This window comes from Aquarana catesbeiana, linkage group LG03 (assembly GCF_042186555.1).
Source record: "Aquarana catesbeiana isolate 2022-GZ linkage group LG03, ASM4218655v1, whole genome shotgun sequence".
Lineage (NCBI taxonomy): Eukaryota > Metazoa > Chordata > Amphibia > Anura > Ranidae > Aquarana > Aquarana catesbeiana.
Window position 1 is genome coordinate 218,223,034 of NC_133326.1, and position 21,347 is coordinate 218,244,380.

The following is a 21,347-nucleotide window of genomic DNA, read 5'->3' on the forward strand; positions in this document are numbered from 1 at the left end:
CGATGTCCACGAGTGCCTCGTCAGTCCGGGACTCTCCCTCCTGATTGGCTGAGACACAACAGTGGCGCCATTGGCTCCCGCTGCTGTCAAACTCAGTAAGCCAATCAGGAGAGAGAGGGGGTGGAGCCAAACCACAGTTCCATGTCAGAATGGATACATTGAGCTGCAGCACAGGTGCCCCCCATAGCAAGCTGTGTGCTGTGGGGGCATTCAACAGGAGGGAGGGACCAGGAGCTCCAGGCAGGGACCCGAGAAGGGTAGGATCCAGGCTGCTCTAAGCAAAACCACTGCAACAGAAAAAACAAAACAAGACTTTACAATCACTTTAAGCCTTAGTTCACACTGCTGCGACCCCATTGTTGTGTGATTTCCAGTGCAACTTGCTTGAGACTCTAAGCCGCACTGACGTTGCATCAAAGTCACGTAGGAACCTTCTTAAAAGTCACTGCATTGATTGGAACTGCCTCCATGAAAATGGATGTGTTTTCACTTGTCATGAGACTCTGTGTGATGCAAGGCAAGAGAATGTCACCAGCACACCAAGGATCTCCAAAGCAAGTTCAAAGCTTTATTCAGCGATCACATCATTACAGCAGATTTGTTTCATCACATGCCTGATGAAGGTGTCCTGTGTGGCTCAGAAACGTTGCAATCTGCTGTAGCGAGGTGATCGCTGAATGAAGCTTTGGACTCTCTATGAAGATCCTTAGTGTGCTGGTGACATGCTCTTGCGGTTCCAACTGGTGGTCACTTCAGCACCCACTTATATGCACAGCCATGCCATTTCTGCAGGAACGTGTGCATTGGGAATAGTGCATTGGAATATGTGTTGCAAGTCACATGCCAAGTTGCACCCATGTTGACTGGGGCTAGAGAGAGAGAGAGCTGTGCATGATGTAATAAGCCTAGGCTAATGACCAGACAAGAAACAGGAAGTGGGCTGTATAAGGTATATACTAGAAGAAAAAAAAAATTATAGATATATAGAATTTACTATCAAAATTTAAAACAAGAGCAGAGGGTTTAATAGATGGAAAAATGAAAAAATTACTGAAGGTCTGCTTTAAAATGTGAAAGTGTTAGCCATGCTGGAAGGCTTCATCAAAAAGGGGAAAGAAAAAACACCACACAGACACAAAAAGTACAAGCTGGGATCACAGAAAACTGTCCACCTTTTTTATTGAAATAAAGTTCATCCAAATAGAACAATAGAAGCCGACATGCATGGACAAACATCAATATTTCATAGTTTCGTTATAATTTATAACCATAGTATGATGAGTTGAGCTTGGTGCCCCGGGGCAGGTTGTTATAGAGCAGCAAGTTAATATAGGCTCAGACAAATCATTTTCACTACATCCACATACTGAACTACAACAGGGATGCCACAAATAATAAACTCTATGTCCATAATGAATGTGAATTACTGCCTTGAGAACAATGCATAGAAAAACAAGGGAAAGAGTTTTAAAGTGCTTCTCCATAATAGTGACAAATTGGTTTTAAATTACAGAAATAGCCGATGCCTCTTCTAGCAATATGAATATTTACTTTTGAAGGCCTTAATAAAATGATTTACCAATTTGCCTCACAAAAATTCAATTTACACCAAAGACAGTTACTACTTGTGGTGTATGTGTAAAAGGGATAAGGACTAGGCAATAGGAGAAAGACTTTCTGGTTAGAATTAGGAAAGTAGTGACACGGTTGCAAAGAGTTGCAAGGGGGGTATAAAAATAGCATTATTCAACATTCTATACGCAGTACTGGAAGGAAGTTTATATATTACTGTAAAATGTGAAGAGAAACTAGAAAAGAAGACGATGACCTGTAAACATAATCTAGACTTACTCCCAATGATTGAAATTCTCAAGAAAATACCTTTGGCAGACACATACCATTATGCATAATACATTTAAGGCAACCCTGATGAGTTATATTAATATTTACAGCAACTTAATTAAAAAAGTTTCCAAGGCAAAATACATACACATTCAAGTTCAACCTGCCGTTGGTTTTTATATAGCATAAGATGTTCTGTGACAGGGAAAAATAAAAATAAAATACAAATAAAAAAAAGGAATAGATTTGATAGAGTGGAACAATGGCATGTAAGTGCTTATATATAGGCAAAACATAAAAATCCAGTATGGGGAAGGAAAGTGGAGGAGTAATTATGTTTTAAAGAGCAGTAAATACAGAAGGAAAATCAGATCTGCAATGGTAAGGGGGGGAAAAAAAAATGAAAAGGAACTGCATCATCTTACACTGCTACCACCAGAACAACACAGAGCAGAGCAAACTGAATGTGGCTAACTTTAGACATGCACCAAATTTAGCTGAACAAGTAATCCAATAGATTTAGACGTTGCCCTGAAAATCCTTTAGTGCTAAAAAGGGGTTGAAAAAAGTATAAAATATCAACAAACCACATGTCTGATTTCATACTGAAGAACGAAGAAGAAGAAAAAAAAAAAAAAAAAAAAGGTAAGTTTGCATAAACTGCTCCAAATGATGTGTGAATTCCAGTAGCAACCGTCTTGATTCGCATTCCTGCCGGTACACAAGAGGCAGAATGGAAAAGACGATGGGAAAAGAAGGTTCAGGTGTTGGGACCAACCTCAGTAATGCCGGGACTTGGAATGCTGAATAAGCCACTGCAATGTAATGTCTGAAAAAAGGAAGACAGGATGAACATTTGTGATTGTAAACAGGAAACAGAAGTGTATATATACATATATAAAAGACACTTTCAAGTTATACTAGAAGAAAAAAAAAAAAAAAAAAAAGAAGAAAAGAAAAAAATTTGCATTGAGCATATTGATGAATGCTGTATTTTTGAAAGCCTTTTTAAGTCCATAAAGGAATTCTAAACCCTTATACAACGTCTAAGTGATAGGTCACACCACCAGCCATTAATTTACAGAACCACTTTAGTAATAAAATAAATACCTTCTTCAGCTTTTTCATAATGGGGGCCACATAACTTTCCTGACAGACTCCATGGCAGCCTACGTATGGGTTAATCCCGCTTCTCATACCTCATAGGACCCCACCCCCATAAATCTTTGCTTCTGGTCAGAGACTGTGTTCCTTTCTTGTCCTCCTCCTAGTACCAAGGTGCATCTCTTACCTTATGAAGTTTATTGATCCAGTCCTGGTGGTTTGCATGTGTTTTGATGGCGATGGTGGTGTCTTACTAAAGTCCAGCTTCCCCAGCTATTAGCAGGGCGGACACAAGGGGTTTATTACGATGCCTTGAAGAGCTTATTAGACCAGCCATTGGCTGGGAAGCGGCAACTTGGCCAATCATCCCAGCTATTAGCGGGAGGCCTCCTCTTACAATACCCCGGTCGTGCGGTGAGCGCTCTTAGCTCCCAGTCCCAGGATGGATCTCGTTGGGTGCCGTGGTAATGTATGCCCTTCTGTTTTTTCTGATATATGGCAGCCTGTTTTTGTGTGTTGTCTTTTGTCTCGTAGCTCCGTTTGTTTCAGTAGCCATGGCGGCTGGGACGCATCTGCGTTCCAGTCCGCCGCTTCCCCGCTCTGAGTGCGCAGCTGCGAAGTCTCGATTGAGATCGAGGCTTGGTTCGCACCTGCGCAGTCCAGGTGAGATGGCGGCGATGCGCCATGGAGCGGCGTCGGTCACAGCATAGGGACGCTGTGGCCGCGATGACGTCATCATCAGGCGGCAGATTCAAATAGCTGTCAGGTGGGGGGCAGGAGGCGGAGCCTAGCGGAGCAGACATGCATTGTTAGAGCTCCACACCGCTGAGGAGAGAAGAGAAGGACAAAGCAGAGCCTGCAGGCTCAAAAGGTATCCATTTGAACCTTTTTGCCCCAGGGAACAAACTGTGAAAGTTTGGACAGGAAATATGGTACTGGGAGGAAACCATGGCAGAAATAAAAATCACCTCACAAAGAGCTCACAGGCACTCACTGCAGCTGAAGCAGCTCCAGTCACCTCACAAGATACAGCATCAGGGCGCTCTCACAGACAGAAAATGTCACAGCAAGACTCTCCATTTGAGTCAGATACAGAACAAATCCTCTCACAAACTTCTCCACAAGCCTCCTCAGTATCCCCAGTAATATTATTACAATTTGAAAAGATGCTTCATAAGGCTTTAAAACAAACCTCAGACCAAATAACAAAAAGCCTAACCAAAGAAATAAGAGAGCTGGGAAACCGCACCGCAGCCTTAGAAATAAAAATGGATGAAATTGAAATTACAACCCAAGTAAATATAACAGAATTGGAACAAATAGCTGTCAGATACAGCTATTAGTTGGGTTGCTCTCACCGCTCAGGCAGCAGGCTTCCCTGTGTCCATTCCTCTGATTTCTAAGGTAATGGGTTTGTTGTACCTTCTTGTAACTGGGCTTTTCTTTAAAAAAAAAAAAAAAATCTATTAGTTTTCTTATTGAATTTGTTTTCAGTCTTTTGATTCTGTCGCCATGGATGTGTCACCGCCCCCTAGTGGCCAACCCTTACACCGCAGGTAGGATGAAAGTATTTTTATTTTTCATTCCGCCTGTATTGTTTGGGGTATTATTTAGGAGCAAAGTATTCTTTTCTTTCCTTCAGCCCTTCTAGGTCTGAACCGCAGCTATCGGCACACAAAGAAAAAGACCAGTCTAGGTCACAACATCACCAGTCCACGTCAGGTTCTAGACGTACTAGGTCATCCTCCAGACACCGAAAAGAGGGGTCAAGATCTAGGTCCAATTATCATTTTCCCCGCCATGCCAGCCGCTCTGAGAGAAAAGCTTGCTGGGGATGTAAAACTCAAGTCCCAGAGGGTAAATCTCTCTGTGAGTTATGCTATTCTAGAGCTACGAAGGAAAGAGGAGCTGGGGACCAGCAAGTAGAAGCTATGGTTAGGAAAGTGGTCCAAGAATCTCTTAAAGCGGATTTTGACCGGGCAGTAATTTCTCCTTCTGTTATAGCTCCAGTTGTTGAAGAAACTGAACCCGAAGTTCCGGGTCCATCTCAACATAGTCTCTCTTTGAGTGGTTCCTCGGACAGCGAGGCAGAGACGAATGAGCCTGGTGCAGGTTTTGACTTCTCCCTGGTTCCACAGTTGGTCAGAGCGGTTAAAGACACATTGAGATGGGAAGAACCAGTAGTAGAGGCACCCTCTAAGCAGAGGAAATACTTTAAATATCTTAAGAAGGATCGCCCAAATTTCCCCTTCCTGGGTGAGCTGGGCGAAATTATCTCAGATGAATGGGGTAAGGTTGAAAAGGAAAAACTCTTTAATTTCCAAGATAGCAAAGATGTATCCATTCAAGAGTGATGAAGCAAAACATCTTGAATCAGCACCCCTTATCGATGCAGCTCTCATGAGGCTGGTGAGACATGTTACGCTCCCTCTAGAGGATACTGTCTCTTTCAAGGATGGTTTGGAGAGGAAGATTGATACGGACTTAAAACGTATTTATATCTCGGTGGGTATGGCTTGTAAACCAGCTCTGGCCCTTGGAGCTTTGTCTAAAGCGATGGAGTCCTGGACGGACGATGTGGGTGCAGCTTTAGGAAGTGTGTCTGAAGACTTATTCAAGAGCTCTTCAGTACATGAGCTGAAGCTGGCATCGGTCTTCCTGGGGGAAGCATCCACTGACATTATTCGTCTTGTGGCACGTGTCATGCTCTCGTCAGTTACAGCAAAACGCGCCCTATGGTTACGCCCATGGGTTGCAGACCCTGCCTCTAAACAAGCATGGTGCAGGATTCCATTTGAGGGTTCCTCACTCTTTGGAAATAAACTTGATTCTGCCATTTCCCATGCTACTGGGGGTAAGTCAGGGTTCTTACCCCAGGACCGTCGTATCCTAAACCAAAGAAGAACTCAACCTAGGCCGGAGCGCGCTAGAGATGCCCGCCGCTACAGACCTGGCCGTGAGTTTAGAAAAAACTGGAGGAGAGGCCAGCCTTCCGGCCAAAAATCCTCAAAGTCAGCCCCGTCAGGAGGACGGGAGACTTCCAAGTCCTTTTGATACGGCGCTTGTCCAGAGGGAGCAAGTAGGGGCTCGTTTACTCCAGTATCAGCACATCAGGGCAGCCTCGATTCAAGATTACTGGACCGTCAAAACGGTCTCCTCAGGTCACACTTGGGTATGCAACAGTCCACCCATACACCAGTTTGTGCCTACGGTCCTTCCGCACTCAGAAGAGGAAAAACAAATTCTTCCATCATATACAGATTCACCGATTCCATCGGAAGAAAGATTTCTAGGGGTTTACTCCCCCCTTTTCATGGTCCTCAAAAAGAATGTCTCCTGGAGGCCAGTAATCGACCTGACACATCTGAACTCCTTCATCAAGAAGGAAAAATTCAAGATGGAAACCCAGCTGACAATCAATACAACCAGGAGATTGGCTGGTCTCCATAGACCTGAAAGACACCTACTTTCATGTGCCGATCGCAAAAGAATTCCAGAGGTATCTCCGATTTGCAGTAGACCAGAGGCATCTCCAATTTACATGTCTCCCATTCGGGCTCACAACATCGCCTCGAGTGTTTTCGAAGCTCTTATTGGCTGTGGTGGCACTAATCCAGGTCAGAGGTATTCGGTTACACCATTATTTGGCTGACCTACTCCTGCTGTCACAAGACAGGGAACAGATGTTGTCACATCCAGATCAAGTCATCTCTACCCTGACAGAGTTCGGTTGGCTATTGAACAGAGAGAAAAGTCATCTAGTTCCGACACAGGCTCTAATATTCCTCGGAGCCCAATTCAACACAGTGAAGAGCACCATTTCTCTGCCTCTGGAGAAAATTCCGGTGATTCGGGAGAGAATTCGCCTAGCGTTATCTCTTCTCAGAGCCTCAGTGTCTAAAGATAATTGGCACCATGGTAGCCACAGCCCCCCATGGTGAGATGGGCGCAATGGAAAATGCGGCCCTTTCAGAAGGGGTTTCTCCAACAATGGGATCCAGGGTCTCGAGACCATCTTGTACGGGTAACCACCTCCATGCGGGAGAGCCTCCCCTGGTGGCTGCAACGGAAAAATCTCCTCAATTGCCATTCCATAGCACCTGTCTCCTGGATTACGGAGACAACAGATGCAAGCAACAGAGGTTGGGGCACTCTCTGCCTGACGGAAGTAGCCCAAGGCAGATGGGACTTCCCATCCCAAGGGATAGTCTCAAATGTCCTGGAGCTTCGAGCTGCCTTCCGTGCCCTCCAAGCTTTTCTCCATCTGATATCAGGAGCCTCAGTCCTCCTGAGGTTAGACAACACGACCGCAGTATCATATATCAAGAGACAGGGGGGTACCCGCAGTCTCTCCTTACTGAGGGAAGTAAGCCCGATCATGTCCTGGGCCCAGACGAACTTGGCAAATCTATCGGCTGTTTATCTCCCGGAAATTCAAAATGTCCAGGCGGACTTCTTTTCAAGAGTCATCTTCGACAACAACGAGTGGTCCCTCCACACCGAAGTCTTCAATTGTGTCCTGTCTCTAGGGATGATGCCGGAAGTAGATCTGTTTGCATTCCCTTGCAACTTCAAGCTGGAGAAATATTACACGAGGTGTCGTTGTCCCCAAGCCTTCCGAGTGGATGCCTTGACGGACCAGTGGAGATTCCACAGGGCTTATGCCTTTCCCCCAGTTCCAATCATTCTTCGATTTCTATCGAGGCTCAGGTGGGAGGATGTCGAAGTATTGGCAATTGTCCCGTTTTGGCCCAACAGGCCATGGTTTCCTCTCCTGATGCAGCTCAGTTACCGAGAGCCGGTCCCTCTCCCGTCCAGACCAGATCTCCTGTTGCAGGGAGCGTCTCTTCACCCATGCCCATCCCATCTCCATCTGATGGCTTGGTGGTTGAGAGGGGAAGGTTGGAAGCACTAGGATGTCCAAGTACAGCTATCGCTACATTGTTGAATGCCAGAAGAGCAGGCACCAACAGAGTGTATCAAAGGATTTGGGCGAAGTTTGTGGACTATGTGGTTTCCACCAATGGTTCCTGTAGTAACCCAAGGATTCAGGACATTCTAGGTTTTCTACAAACTGGCCTGGATTTGTCCTTATCGGTTAGTTCATTGTGGGTCCAGGTTTCTGCAATCTCAGCCCTCACAGGCGTATCATGGTCCAGACACCCCCTTTCTAGACAGTTCTTCAGTGGAGCAATAAGGCTTAGACCTCAAAGAAAACCAAGATTTTCTAAATGGGATCTTCCTCTCGTCTTGGATTTCTTCTCAGAAAAGGAAATACGGCATATGGATCAATCATCGATTAAAGAGCTCTCTCTCAAAGTGGTCTTTCTAGTAGCTATAACATCGGCAAAGAGGGTTTCCGAAATTGGTTCCTTAGGATGCAAAGAACCATTCCTTACCTTCTTCCCAAATCGAGTGGTCTTGATTCCCATGTTAGGATCGAATCCAAAAGTAACAACAGTCTTCCATGAAAATCAGGAGATTGTCCTTCCTACATTCAGGTCTACTGAGGACTCTAATGTTCACCCTCTAGATGTTGGGGAGGTTCTAAAACAATACCTAGAAGCCACAGCTTCCTTTCGCCAGTCTGATCATCTGTTTGTTCTCTTTCATGGTAAAAACAAGGGATCACAGGCTTCCTCTAGAACCATCGCAGCATGGATCGTTCAGGCCATTCAATGGGCTTATAGGTCTAAGGCTCGATTCACACCTATGCATGTTGCTTTTGGGCGTTTTTGGAGGTTTTTTTTTCATGCTTGCCACGTTTTTGAGCAGCGTTTTTGCCGCGATTTGCATTTTTTTTTTTTTTTTTTTACAGTCAAAAAAAAAAAATTAAAAAAAATTAAAAAAAATTAAAAAAAATTAAAAAAAATTAAAAAAAATTAAAAAAAATTAAAAAAAATTAAAAAAAATTAAAAAAAATTAAAAAAAAACACATCAAAAACACATCAAAAACACATCAAAAACACATCAAAAACACATCAAAAACACATCAAAAACACATCAAAAACACATCAAAAACACATCAAAAACACATCAAAAACACATCAAAAACACATCAAAAACACTGCACTTGCGTTTTTGATGCTTGTCCGTTGAATTCTATTACATGCAAAACGCTGCATTTTGCATGAAAAAAAGTCCCTGACCCTTTCCAAAAATGCAGAGAAACAAAAAGGCATTGATGTGAACATGTTCCATAGGAACCCATGTTAAAAAATTCCCGTGCATTTCTGCAAAATGCAAAATGCATCAAAAAACGCGCTAGTGTGAATGGAGCCTAAGGGTTTGGCTCCTCCGGAGGCGGTAACCGCTCATTCTACCAGGAGCGCTTCTACATCATGGGCAGCATCCCGGCATGCATCTCCGGAAGTAATCTGTAAAGCGGCCTCATGGTCATCAATTAACACTTTTATGACGCACTATTGTGTAGAACCGGCTTCTTTGTCTTCGGTTAACTTTGGTTTGCACGTATTATCTGTTGATGGTGCCAATTAAACCTTTTTTTCTTTATCCAGCAATTACTCACCCAGGTGTGTATGGCTAGTTATTTCCCATACGTAGGCTGCCATGGAGTCTGTCAGGAAAACGGAAAATTTATATCAAATACTTACCGTAATTTTCCTTTCCTGATGGACTCCATGGCAGCAGGAGTTCCCTCCCATTTGCTGGAGTAGGCTAAGTTACAGAACATGGTCTCTGACCAGAAGCAAAGATTTATGGGAGTGGGGTCCTATGAGGTATGAGAGGCAGGATTAACCCATACGTAGGCTGCCATGGAGTCCATCAGGAAAGGAAAATTACGGTAAGTATTTGCTATAAATTTTCCGTTTTCTCTGTACTGAACCATGGCCAAGGCAGGAGGGGGGTCCAAGCCAAAGCTGGTCATATATCCTGTGATGTTACCTTAGATTTTTCAGGCCCTCCCCCAGGTCATGCAAAAGGGAGTGGAGTCAGTCAAGGATCCAATCCCCTCACCAACACTTTCAGGTGGATCAGATCATGGACTTGCAGCTTCCTCTTTACACAGCTTGGAGGGAGGGACTGAAAATGGCTGACGCAATGCCACAGGTCGAGTGACCTGCTCTGGCTTAGCGCCAACACCAGGCCAGGCAATAGTGTCAAATAGCTAGGGAATTTTCTCCACAGTAAGCCACGGCTTGCTTATAGCGAACAATGGGAGCATGCACATAGAGGAGCAAATCCCTGCACCACTACAACGGTTGCATGGGCAATGACAGCTCATCACCCACAGAGGTAAGTACAGTGGGAATGGAGGGGTGGAAAGGTTGTAGGGAGAGAGATCACCTTTTTTGAAAAGGAGAACTACTCCTTTAAAAAAACTTTTTTTTTTTGCATTGAATTCTAATGTACAGTCATGTGAAAAAAGGTGAGTTAACTGTATGGATATTGCTGACTTTTTCAACATAACTGGACAGGCAAAAAGTAAGCCACGTGAAGCTGGGTCACCCAAAAAGGAGCAAAAGCTTATTTTGGAGACAAGCTTCACTTCGATCATGTTTCTTGTCGCCCCTCAGACCGACTCTTATTTTATTCCAGGTTTGAGCCGGGAAGTCTGTCCCACAGCCAGAGCCCAGCAATGTGTACTGTATTTAGCTGAAGCTACATGTAGTTTATACAGCGCTTCGAGTCATTGCAGCACTTAGAGAGGGAACCTGATTGTTTGGACCAGCTTAGTCCAAACAAACCATTTCAAGTGGCAGGAAACATGGAGATCAGCTTTAAAATTGTTTAAATAACCTGGCTTGTCTTTGGAAACAATTTTAGCAGCATATTTATAACACAGTGAATCTTACATTCACCAGTCATTGCAGGCAAATCTTCCTGGTGCCTGCATTTGCAAAAATTATTTAATTTTAAAAAATTGTTGCCAAAAAAAAAAGAAAAGACCTGTGTTAAAGGTTACATTTTTTTTTAAATTAAAATGTTCATATTATACTTAGCTGCTCTGTGCAATGTTATTGCACAGAGCAGCCTTGAACCTCCTCTTCTGGTGTCCCCCACCAGTGGTGTCTACTCCTCTTCTGTGTCTGCCCCCATAACATGTGCTTACTATAGAAGCAAACGTGCAGACTTGCTCCCAAGCCAACATTTGTGTCAATAGACTCACCCCCATTAAAAATAATCATATTTTGTTGCTTTGCAGCCTGAAATGGACAGCCGTATTTACTCAACCTATAACATCCAAGTGAAAGATAGAACACCAACATGTGAGAAAAAAATAAAATTCAAAAACAGAATCACTGAGTTGGAAAAAGGATCACTCCCTTGTGCCAGCATTTTGTTGGACCACCTTTTGCTTTAATTTACAGCCTTTAATCTGTTGGGATATGTCTCTACTAACTTTGCACATTTAAAAGTCACAATATTTGCCCACTCTTCTTTGCAGAACTGCTCAAGTTCAGTTAAATTTGATGGCAACCATTTTCAGACAGCAGTCTTCAAGTCAATTCCACAGATTTTCAATGGGGTTTAAGTCTAGGACATGCAAGGACATTCACCTTTTTCTCCTTCAAGTGGTGTGGTTATTTTTGCTGTGTGTTTTGGGTCATTGTCATCCTTCTTCCCATTGACAACTCTCTGGCAGAGGAGAGCAGATTTTACTCAAGAATGTGATGGTATTTTGCCCCATCAATATTTCTTACTATCCTGACAAGTGCTTCATTCCCTGCTGCAGAGAAAGCCACATAAACAGGATTATACCATCTCCATGCTTTACTGTAGGAATGGTGATATTTGGATGGTGAGCTGTATTGGATTTCCGCCATACATATTGTTTGGTGTTGAGCCCAAACAATTCAATTTTAGTCTAATCTGACCATAACACCTTTTTCCATGTGACCTCAGAATCTTCAAGGTGCTTTTTGGCAAAGCTCACTTATGACTGCATGTGGCATTTCTCGAGGAGCGTTTTTTTTTCTTGCAACCCTCCTATACAAGCCACATTTGTGGAAAATTTGTGATATTGTTGTCACATGCACACTGTCATAAATTCCTACAACTGCTTCAGAGTTGCTGTAGGCCTCTCTGACCAGTTTCCTTCTGGCTTTTTCAATCCAGTTTGGAGCGACGTTCTGATCCAGGAAGGTTATTGTATCAAATACCTTCCACATCTTAATAGACTTCACTGTGCATCTAGGCATTGATAAAGCCTTTGAATTTTTTTGTAGCCATCTCCTGACTTGTGCCTGTCTACAACTTTATCCCAGTGACAGTGCCTTGCCACCCATAGTTGATTGCTTGCTTAAGTTGCACTACCAGGGACTGAAATGCTCCAGGAAAGCTCCTCATGCTGAGCTAAAATTACCACAGCTGATCACAGTTGAAAGTCAAATGGCTTTGTGTGCAAAACTGAGAAGGTGATTAGCTACATCTGTTTTTTTTTTTTTTGTTTAAGTTTTTTTTTGTTTTTTTTTTTTTGTTTTTTTTTGTTTTTTTTTTTTTTTTTTTTAGGAGGGGTGATCTTTTCCAACTCCGATTCTCTTTTTGCATTTTTTTCCTGACATGTTGGCATTATATCTTTCACTTGGAAATAAATACAGCTGTTTAAAAACACAAAAACAGTCTTCATTTCAGGCTGCAAGGCAACAAAATGTTATTTTAAATGGGGGGGGGTTCTTTTCTATACCCACTGCAGTGTGACTCAACCCTGCCCCCTCTCAATCCTTACTGCATTTGATTGACCGAAGCAGGAGCCCGTAGCTCCCACGGCTGCCTCTGAGCCAGTGAAAACCGAGAGAAAACAGTGATGCTACTCTTGGGCACAGCGCTGGATCGAGATCAGGCTCAGGTAAGTATAATCAGAATAAGTATAATCAGAACTAATCTTCAAAGTTTTTTTTTTTATCTTAGTGCAGAGAATGCATTAAAAAAGGTAAAAACCTTTAGCCGTTATGACCACTTAAAAAAATTGTGTTTTACATCATGATTAAAATAAATAAATTTGTATGAATGTATGCAGTCTCAACTACTTGCTGTCTGCCTATAAACGGCGGACAGGAAGCAGCGCCAATGCAAGTTAATGTACCTGTACGTCATCTCACATTGTGAGCTCCTGCACAGCACACAGAGCACGCACCCGGAAGTCGAATGGTCCATTGTCACTCAGGCATAGCGAATCACATTACCGATGTGTCCGGGTGATAGGAAGTTGTCTTACCATGTGATTATACAATACCAGCGTCCTGATCACCGCCATACCTCATACCAACGGCCAGCATTTTAGGGTCTCAGCTGATCAATTTTCAGATATATATCATCTAGTTTTTAGACTAACTTTCTTACAGACTAAACATACTGTTATGGGTTATTTTTACCCCAAAAAAATAATGTAGCAGAATACATTCTGACTTAAATTTATGAAGATAGATTTGCAAAGTTTTACAACAAAAACTAAGCAAAAAAATTTTTTTTTCTTCCCAATTTTAATTTATATAGCAAAAAAAAAAAAAAAAAAAAAACCACGTGGTGATCAAATACCACCAAAAGAAAGCGCTTATATCTCAGTATCCCTTCAAAAGGTACAAACAGAAAATATTGAAGTTTAAACTAGAAATGTGTCAATGATCAAAAATTGGAGAACATTTATAACTAGAAAAGCTACAATTTCTGGGGAAATTGTGAAAGTGTTCTTGCCTCTACAACTGGAGTGGGCGGAGTAACTGGGTGGGGTGGAGTGGCTTGAGTAACTGTGAAAAGTGTTAAAAAGCTTAATATTTTAAAAAGTATAAATAGTAGTAAAAAAGTTCCATCATTAGCTGAAAGAGCTGAACATTTTTTTCAAAAGTAATTTTTTTTTTTCAAAAATGATTTTTTTTTATTCAAAAATGATTTTTTTTTTTCGAAATTATTTTTTTTTTTTAAGTAATTTTTTTTTCAAAAATAATTTTTTTTTTTTTTCAAATATATATATATTTTTTTTTCAAAAATTTTTTTTTTTTTTTCATGGGGCGGTCATAATGTTTCAGCTGATCATGGGGTTGTCAGCTTTTGTCACCTCCCGCTCTAGTTTTGAACATTTCACCATTCATTCCTATGGGACCAATTTCACCGCAAAAACGACGATATTTCGTGAACCATTCAGCGAAACGTTCCACAAAGTAATAGCACACCAATTAAATGACATTGAGGCCGGATTCACACTGGTATTTTTCAGCTTTTCACAAAGTTCCACAAGGTAATAGGACACCAATTAAATGACATTGAACATTTCGCAATTCATTCCTATGGGACCAATATTGCCGCAAAAAACTATGATATTTCGTGGACCATTCGGCGAAATATTCCACAAAGTAATAACACACCAATCGGGAACAATCCGCTCGTTTCGGTATATTACTTGTCTCTGTAGTGTAAAAACTGTGGGAGGAGTCTACAAGCATTATCAAGTCTAGCAGATGAAGTCACATGCATTTGGGGTGTCTCAGCATCTTGTGTTTACAACCACTGTTTCCTAGCAACGCTCATGCCCTGTTTATGCTTCCCAAATACTACTTCATCAAAACTGCCCCATCAGAATTACCCCATCAAAACTGCCCCATCATATTCCTCTATTATAAATCAGTGCATGGTGTGTCTGTCCCCTCCCCCGGGCTCTGTAATCAGAGCTGAGATGCTCCAGCCACCTCCCCCCCTGTGTATAACAGAAGCTTTGGTAACCATGGCAACAAAACAAACACTAACAGTACACTCTGATTAATGGCTAAAATTTCCTGAAATGACCTCTAAACAAATGGCCGTATTTTAAAAACTATACATCCTACAGCGAAGATCTTTATATTGTGAGAATCACAAGACCCAGACCTAGATTTTGATGCATAGTATGTCTCTGAAATATTAAAAATGAAGGCACAGTCGCAGTTTAGAAATTGCCCTTCAAATTTGGAGGGGGCTAGAGTGTAGTTTCAATGAATGTCAATGGATGGCGTGAGTTACAAACAAATGGTCATATTGTGAAAACTATCAGGACTATGGCTTAGCCGTGGACATGTTTAGTGGCAGCAGGGATAGCTGAACGTTTTGATATAAGATTTGTGTAGGTGGGCTTGAAAATGAGGGAGTGGCGGCAGTTTAGAAATCATGTTCTGATTTTCCAGCTTTTGTCATCTCCCACTCTAGTTTCCCCATTCATTCCTATGGGACCAATTTTGCCGCAAAAACGACGATATTTCGTGAACCATTCGGCGAAACGTTCCACAAAGTAATAGCACACCATTCGGGAACAATCCGCACGTTTCGGTATATTACTTGTCTATGTAGTGTAAAAACTGTGGGAGGAGTTAGGGTGGTAAATTTGGCTATAATAATAAGAATAATATATATGTGAGATAACAGTAAGTGGTCTTGCTATGCAAGAACACTTAACAACCGAAACCTACCTATATTATCTTTCTCTTTACATGAAATAGAATAACAACAAATTTCTCGATCTTGAATAGCCGAAAGATTTCTACAAGAAACAAAAAGATTTAAAGTTATTCAAAAGTAAAAGAAGCACCATGCAAATTACATACCATTAAAAATGTGTGTGTGTGTGTGTGTGTGTGTGTGTGTGTGTGTGTGTGTGTGTGTGTGTGTGTGTGTGTGTGTGTGTGTGTGTGTGTGTGTGTGTGTGTGTGTGTGTGTGTATGTGTGTGTGTATGTGTATGTGTATGTGTATGTGTATGTGTATGTATATATATATATATATATATATATATATATATATATATATATATATATATATATATATATATATATATATATATATATATATATATATATATATTTTTTTTTTTTTTTTATTTGCTTAAACGATAAAGAAAAAAGGATCACCAGAACAAAAATTCTTGTTGAACCTGCATATTTGACCAAGTGTATGCAGCACACAGTCCATGTTTTTTCTGGTGCTGTGGTTGATAAAGGACACCTTTTTTTTCCTGGTTGTGCCAATTCTCAACTCAACTTATTGGCATCTCCTCTTCCAACATCTGCAGCTCTGCAATCTTCCAGCCCTGTGCATCTATTCCCAGTACACTGGAGCAGCGTTTCTCAACTCCAGTCCTCAAGGCTCCCCAACAGGTCATGTTTTCAGGATTTCCCCCAGGTGAAACAGCTGTGGTAATTACTGGGGCAGTGAAACTCAACAAATCACCTGTGCAAAATAATGGAAAGCCTGAAAACATGACCTGTTGGGGCGCGTTGAGGACTGGAGTTGAGAAACACAGCACTTAAGGACAGACAACTGTGCCCAGACCCACCTCCCTGCTATTCTGGGGAAAGCAACTAGAGTATTAGCTGGGGGAATAGGGAAGCACAAGTGAAACACGCACCTCTTGATTATGTGAAGTTTGCAGCAAATCACTCACTGAATTTATGTACAGACTTTGGCAGCCGGCACTCGTCACCTTTGGTTGATTTCACCCATGGACTAATTTTCATTATAGCACTTTTTTTTTTTTTTTTTGTGTGTCAAATAGGTGTTAGTTTATCATTACATATACATTAAACTAAACTAAACTAAAAACTAAACAGCGGTGGGGTGAGGTGGTCTGAGGCCACATACACACTGGTTTATTGTAAACGCTGTTTCTCTTGACAGGAAAAAATTGTGTTAAACACACCTAAGCCACAGTTTTTCAAAAAGTGTTGCCGCTACTAAAAACCTATGTGTGCACATGGACACAAGATTGTATTAAGGGGAGGTCAGGGGCTTAGGCGCCTATTTTTCTGCAGTCCAGTTCCTATGATTTCATGCATAGGTGGGTCGCTCAGCCGTGTTTCCATGTCCTATGCATGAAAACATAGGAACTGGAGTGCAGAAAAATAGCAGCAGGTGTGCGGATCTGAGGAGTCAAAATTTGAAATATTTGGCTGTAGCAGGACGCAGTTTGTTTGCCAAGGGCTGCAGAGCGGTACAATGATGAGTGTCTGCAGGCAACAGTGAAGCACGGTGAAGGTTCCTTGCAAGTTTGGCGCTGCATTTCTGAAAATAGAGTTGGAGATTTGGTCAGATTCAATGATGTCCTCGATGAAAAAAAATCAGGAAGATACTTTTTCCATCATGCCATACCATCAGGGAGGCATGCGATTGGCCCCAAAATTATTCTGCAGCAAGACAATGACCCCAAACATACAGCCAATGTCATTAAGAACTATCTTCAGTGTAAACAACAAGGAATCCTGAAAGTGATGGTTTGGCCCCCACAGAGCCCTGATCTCATTAAGGAGTCTGCCTGGCATTACATGGAGACAGGATTTGATGCAGCTTACATCCACAGAAGGTCTGTGGTTACTTCTCCAAGATGTTCAGAACATCCAACCTGCCGAGTGCCTCAAAAAAAAAAAAAAGGGGGTGTGCAAGCGTACCTAGAACAACTGATGCTGTTTTGAAGGCAAATCATCACATATTGATTTGATTTGGAGCTCTCGTCTGTTCATTTACTTTCCATTTTGTTAATTGATATAAACTATTGACATTTCTATAGCAACATTTTTTTCACACCTGCACAATGTATGCATGTATGTCACATCACATATACATACACACATCCCATTGGACGTTGAGGGCAATATACATAAATTTTAGGCAAAGAGTAATAAATGATTGTACATCAACTTTATTCAAACATTGTGTAAAACTTTAAAAATTCCATATCGGATGGCACATTGCTACTGTGCAAATACATCATGCGATTACAACACACCAGCAGTCCATAGTTGGGGAACTATTTTGACATATCCATAGTGTTTAACTTTACTTTGTTTCCAGGCCATTTGGAAAAAAATGCTACAATCCTCTTCAACAAGGGTCAAGAGCCACCATTAGGCTGCATCTCCGGTGGCTTCAACGCATGCATGTTATTAAACCCCTGGGGCTGACTTTACTTGGCCCATGCTTGGCAGAAGGTGGCAATGCATTCTGGAGTTTGTTTTAAGCTGGGCTGGCTTATTGGACAATTTGTGACATATGTTCTACCTTCAATACCACTGAAGGATTTTCTGAAATGCATCAGATCTGTTCTTGCCTGGGGACAGTGTTGACAAGTTAAACACTACGGATGTCGCAATAGTCCGACTATGGACTGTGGGTATCTTGTAATCACATGTGTTTGCATAATAGCAATGTGCCAACTGACAGAATTCATTACTCTGGCTCCAATTTATGTATATTGCTCCCCAAAGTCCCATGGGAAATGTGAAAATTAATATATACTTTTTTTTTGTATTTGAGTAGGGATGGTGGCAATATGATTTAACTTACATTTTCTTTAATTTCTGAAGGTTCAGGACTCATCCAAGTCCAGTTAATGTTATTGTTCAAAAAAAGCTTGTGCAGACAGTTACTGCAAAAGTAGGTTGGTTGTCCAAGTATCCCACAATGGGAATGCCAGTAAAATGCAACAGAGTTAGTATAAGTACTAACACCTTGGTGAATACCTGAGGTGGAGAGGAGAGGGCAAAGCCACAAGCTCATAGTGAAAAGGCAGCACAGCAAAGCAGAGGGATAGTTAATGTGCTGGAAAGATGGGCACATGTAAGAAGGCATCTGATGTCCACATGAGCCAGGATGTCTCCCTGTTGAAGGGAAGGTGATTGCAGATTTGGAAGATTTCATGCAAACATGTTTGGAGTTGAAAGAAGACAGTCAGCTTTGATATCCAGAATGGGAAGAATTCACCCCTTTGAGCTTGGGAACAGTGAACATTTTGGCATTGAACCCCCAATACCGTTCTGCCACTGGAACAATGACACCTTGATCAAGAAGACCAGAGAGAGCTTGATGAAGATCCATTTATCTGTGCAGTGACACAGAAAAAGGTTGGAGGTGAGAAACATGGGAAGTGGCAAGGAGTGAAGAAAGGAAACCTTCACCGGCAAGCATGTAAAATTGCAAGCCGTTCAAGTGATCGTAAACATCCACCAACTCTGGATGGTGACAGTTCACCTTCATGAGGAGGGCTCAGAAGCCCCTTAGGCAGCGGAGGCAAATCTGATAGAAAATCCGCAGGAGCAAATATGATCTATACAGTCAGCAAATAACTAGGTAATTTGGGGCATTAGGTCTTTCATGACTCCACAAGCAAAAGAGGAGCAAAGGATGTCTACAAATGATGGAACAGACTCCAAGAGCAGAGGATAACATAATTCGAGGCTGCAGGCCCAGAAGACGTGCAGCAAACTGCCCAAGAACTGTTGTACGGTGGGGGTCCCTAGCTCCCATTCTACCAACGGGACTGCCCCCCTTATGTCTAGAATTGTTGCATTTGAATTGCAGCATGGCAACATATAGGCGCAGGGTAAAAGGAAAGGGCTCAGGTACTCACGAAACCTGGACAGCTGGTAGACGATGAGGGTTGGATGGCTGGACAAGATTCAATGTAGGCAGACAGCATGGATGGACCAAAAATAAATCGAAGTTCCACTTGGCTCTCTGCAAGCAGCAGGAGCAGCAGTGAGATGCTTCCTCAACACTGTGATGGGAAGGATTCCAGAGCAAACTTGTGACACTCCTAGGGGATGTCAGCATAAAGTACCACACAGTGTTAACCCCTTCTGCTTCAAAACCAGTGCCAACATAGGTTAGGGCACCCAGCAACCTATGTAATTGAGGTAGCTCCTGGTGCTTGGGTAGTCCAGCATACTTACTATTACTAAGCCAGTCTTTAGGGGCATGGCTAGCACTGAAGTAATGCTAATGCCTAGGGACTTGAAAAGCGCTCTACAGCTTATGTTTCCACAACAAAGTCTGGAAAGCACCCTACATAGAGCTAGTGCCCAAAGGTTACTTTGAGGCTATCCCCAAACGTCTAGTCCTGCAGAACCCAGACACTGTACTCCAAAAGCCAGGCTGAGGATGACCACAATGGAAAGTAGAGGACTGAACAGACCAATTTCAGCAGGAATGCAGAAAAGCGCCTCCATCAAAGTAATTTATTTTTTCTTTTCAAATAGTGTAACAAAAGGCAAGTAAATACAACGCACCATAAAAAAAAAAAAAAAAAAAAAAAAAAAAAAAAAAAAAAAAAAAAAACACAACACAATCTTAAAGGGGCCCATTCACACTGTACGCTCACTAAAGGAGAGCAGTTCAGTGGGTGGGCCGTTACGGTAAGGGGACGTTGTGATGTGCTTTTCAGCACATCACAGAAGCTCCCTTTTTTTTTTTCTCTCTCAACTTTGAAGTGCACAAAGTGACACTCCAATTCATGTCACCACACAGCAGAGGTGCATTGCGCTGCTGTGTGGTGCCATCCAGTGTGCTGCAAGTGGCACATGACTGCATTGTATTGCAGCACACCTCCGGGCTGAGTTGCAGTGTGAACAGGGCACATAAAAAATAATCGTTTTCTATGTGCCCCAGTGACTGGCATTTTTCCAGTGCAGATAAATACCGGTCACTGCACTGTGTGTGAACAGGCACTAAATGAAAGCTTCCAAAAGGTTTAGAGGCTATAAAATTATACAAATGCACTGTGGTCAAAAACTAGATTTTACCACACTAAAGTAAATCAAACTGGGCATCATAATGGTGATTTTCCCCATAATACCAAAATATTAGTTTACTCACAGTTTTTCAATAAGCTGTTTTTCATCCAAAGCCCCAGGAAGATCTCTCTTGTTTCCAAGTACTAAAACCTAACGCAAAGAAATGAAAATATGACACTTGTCACATCGGTACATTTTAGACACACACACACACACACACACACTAGGATCAACCCACTAAAGCATACAGTATTTCATTGACTATATAGATACCATAGGGTTTATACACGTTTTCACTCAAGAGTTATACAACTTTCACCTACAATTCACATTTTCCCACTTTAATTCAATTAGAAAAAGGAGTGAATTTTGTGAACACTTTTAAAAACTTTAGATTGTAAGCTTTCATATGCCATGGCCCTCCCTCTCGTCTTGAATTGTAACTGATTTATGCAGCACAAACTTTTGCCATTTTTTTTTTACCTCTCTTAAGGTGTTATAGGATCAACTGAATTAATCTCGAGAGAGAGAGAGAGAGATCGAGAGAGAGAGAGATCGAGAGAGATCGAGAGATCGAGAGAGATCGAGAGATCGAGAGAGATCGAGAGAGAGATCGAGAGAGATCGAGAGAGAGAGATCGAGAGATAGAGAGATCGAGAGAGAGAGAGAGAGAGAGAGAGATCGAGAGAGAGAGAGAGAGAGAGATCGAGAGAGAGAGAGAGAGACCGAGAGAGAGAGAGAGAGAGACCGAGAGAGAGAGAGAGAGAGAGAGAGAGAGACCGAGAGAGAGAGAGAGAGAGAGAGAGAGAGAGAGAGAGACAAGAGGAGAGAGGAGAGAGAGAGAGAGAGAGAGAGAGAGAGACAAAGAGAGAGAGACAAAGAGAGAGAGACAAAGAGAGAGAGACAGAGAGAGA

The 21,347-nt window shown here is 42.1% G+C and overlaps 1 protein-coding gene across 1 annotated transcript in view; it reads right to left on the reverse strand.

The window, feature by feature from the left end:
- Positions 1-1,162: 1,162 nt before the first annotated feature.
- LOC141131934 (ADP-ribosylation factor-like protein 8B-A) overlaps positions 1,163-21,347 on the reverse strand; it is a 108,135-nt gene continuing 87,950 nt past the window's right edge. Inside the window, exons 5-7 of the mRNA XM_073619771.1 lie at positions 20,516-20,583; positions 15,345-15,415; positions 1,163-2,671 (exon numbers count right to left, since the gene is read on the reverse strand). Of these exons, the coding sequence (XP_073475872.1) occupies positions 2,622-2,671; positions 15,345-15,415; positions 20,516-20,583 (189 nt within the window). The 3' untranslated portion in view covers positions 1,163-2,621. The remainder of the gene's footprint in view (positions 2,672-15,344; positions 15,416-20,515; positions 20,584-21,347) is intronic.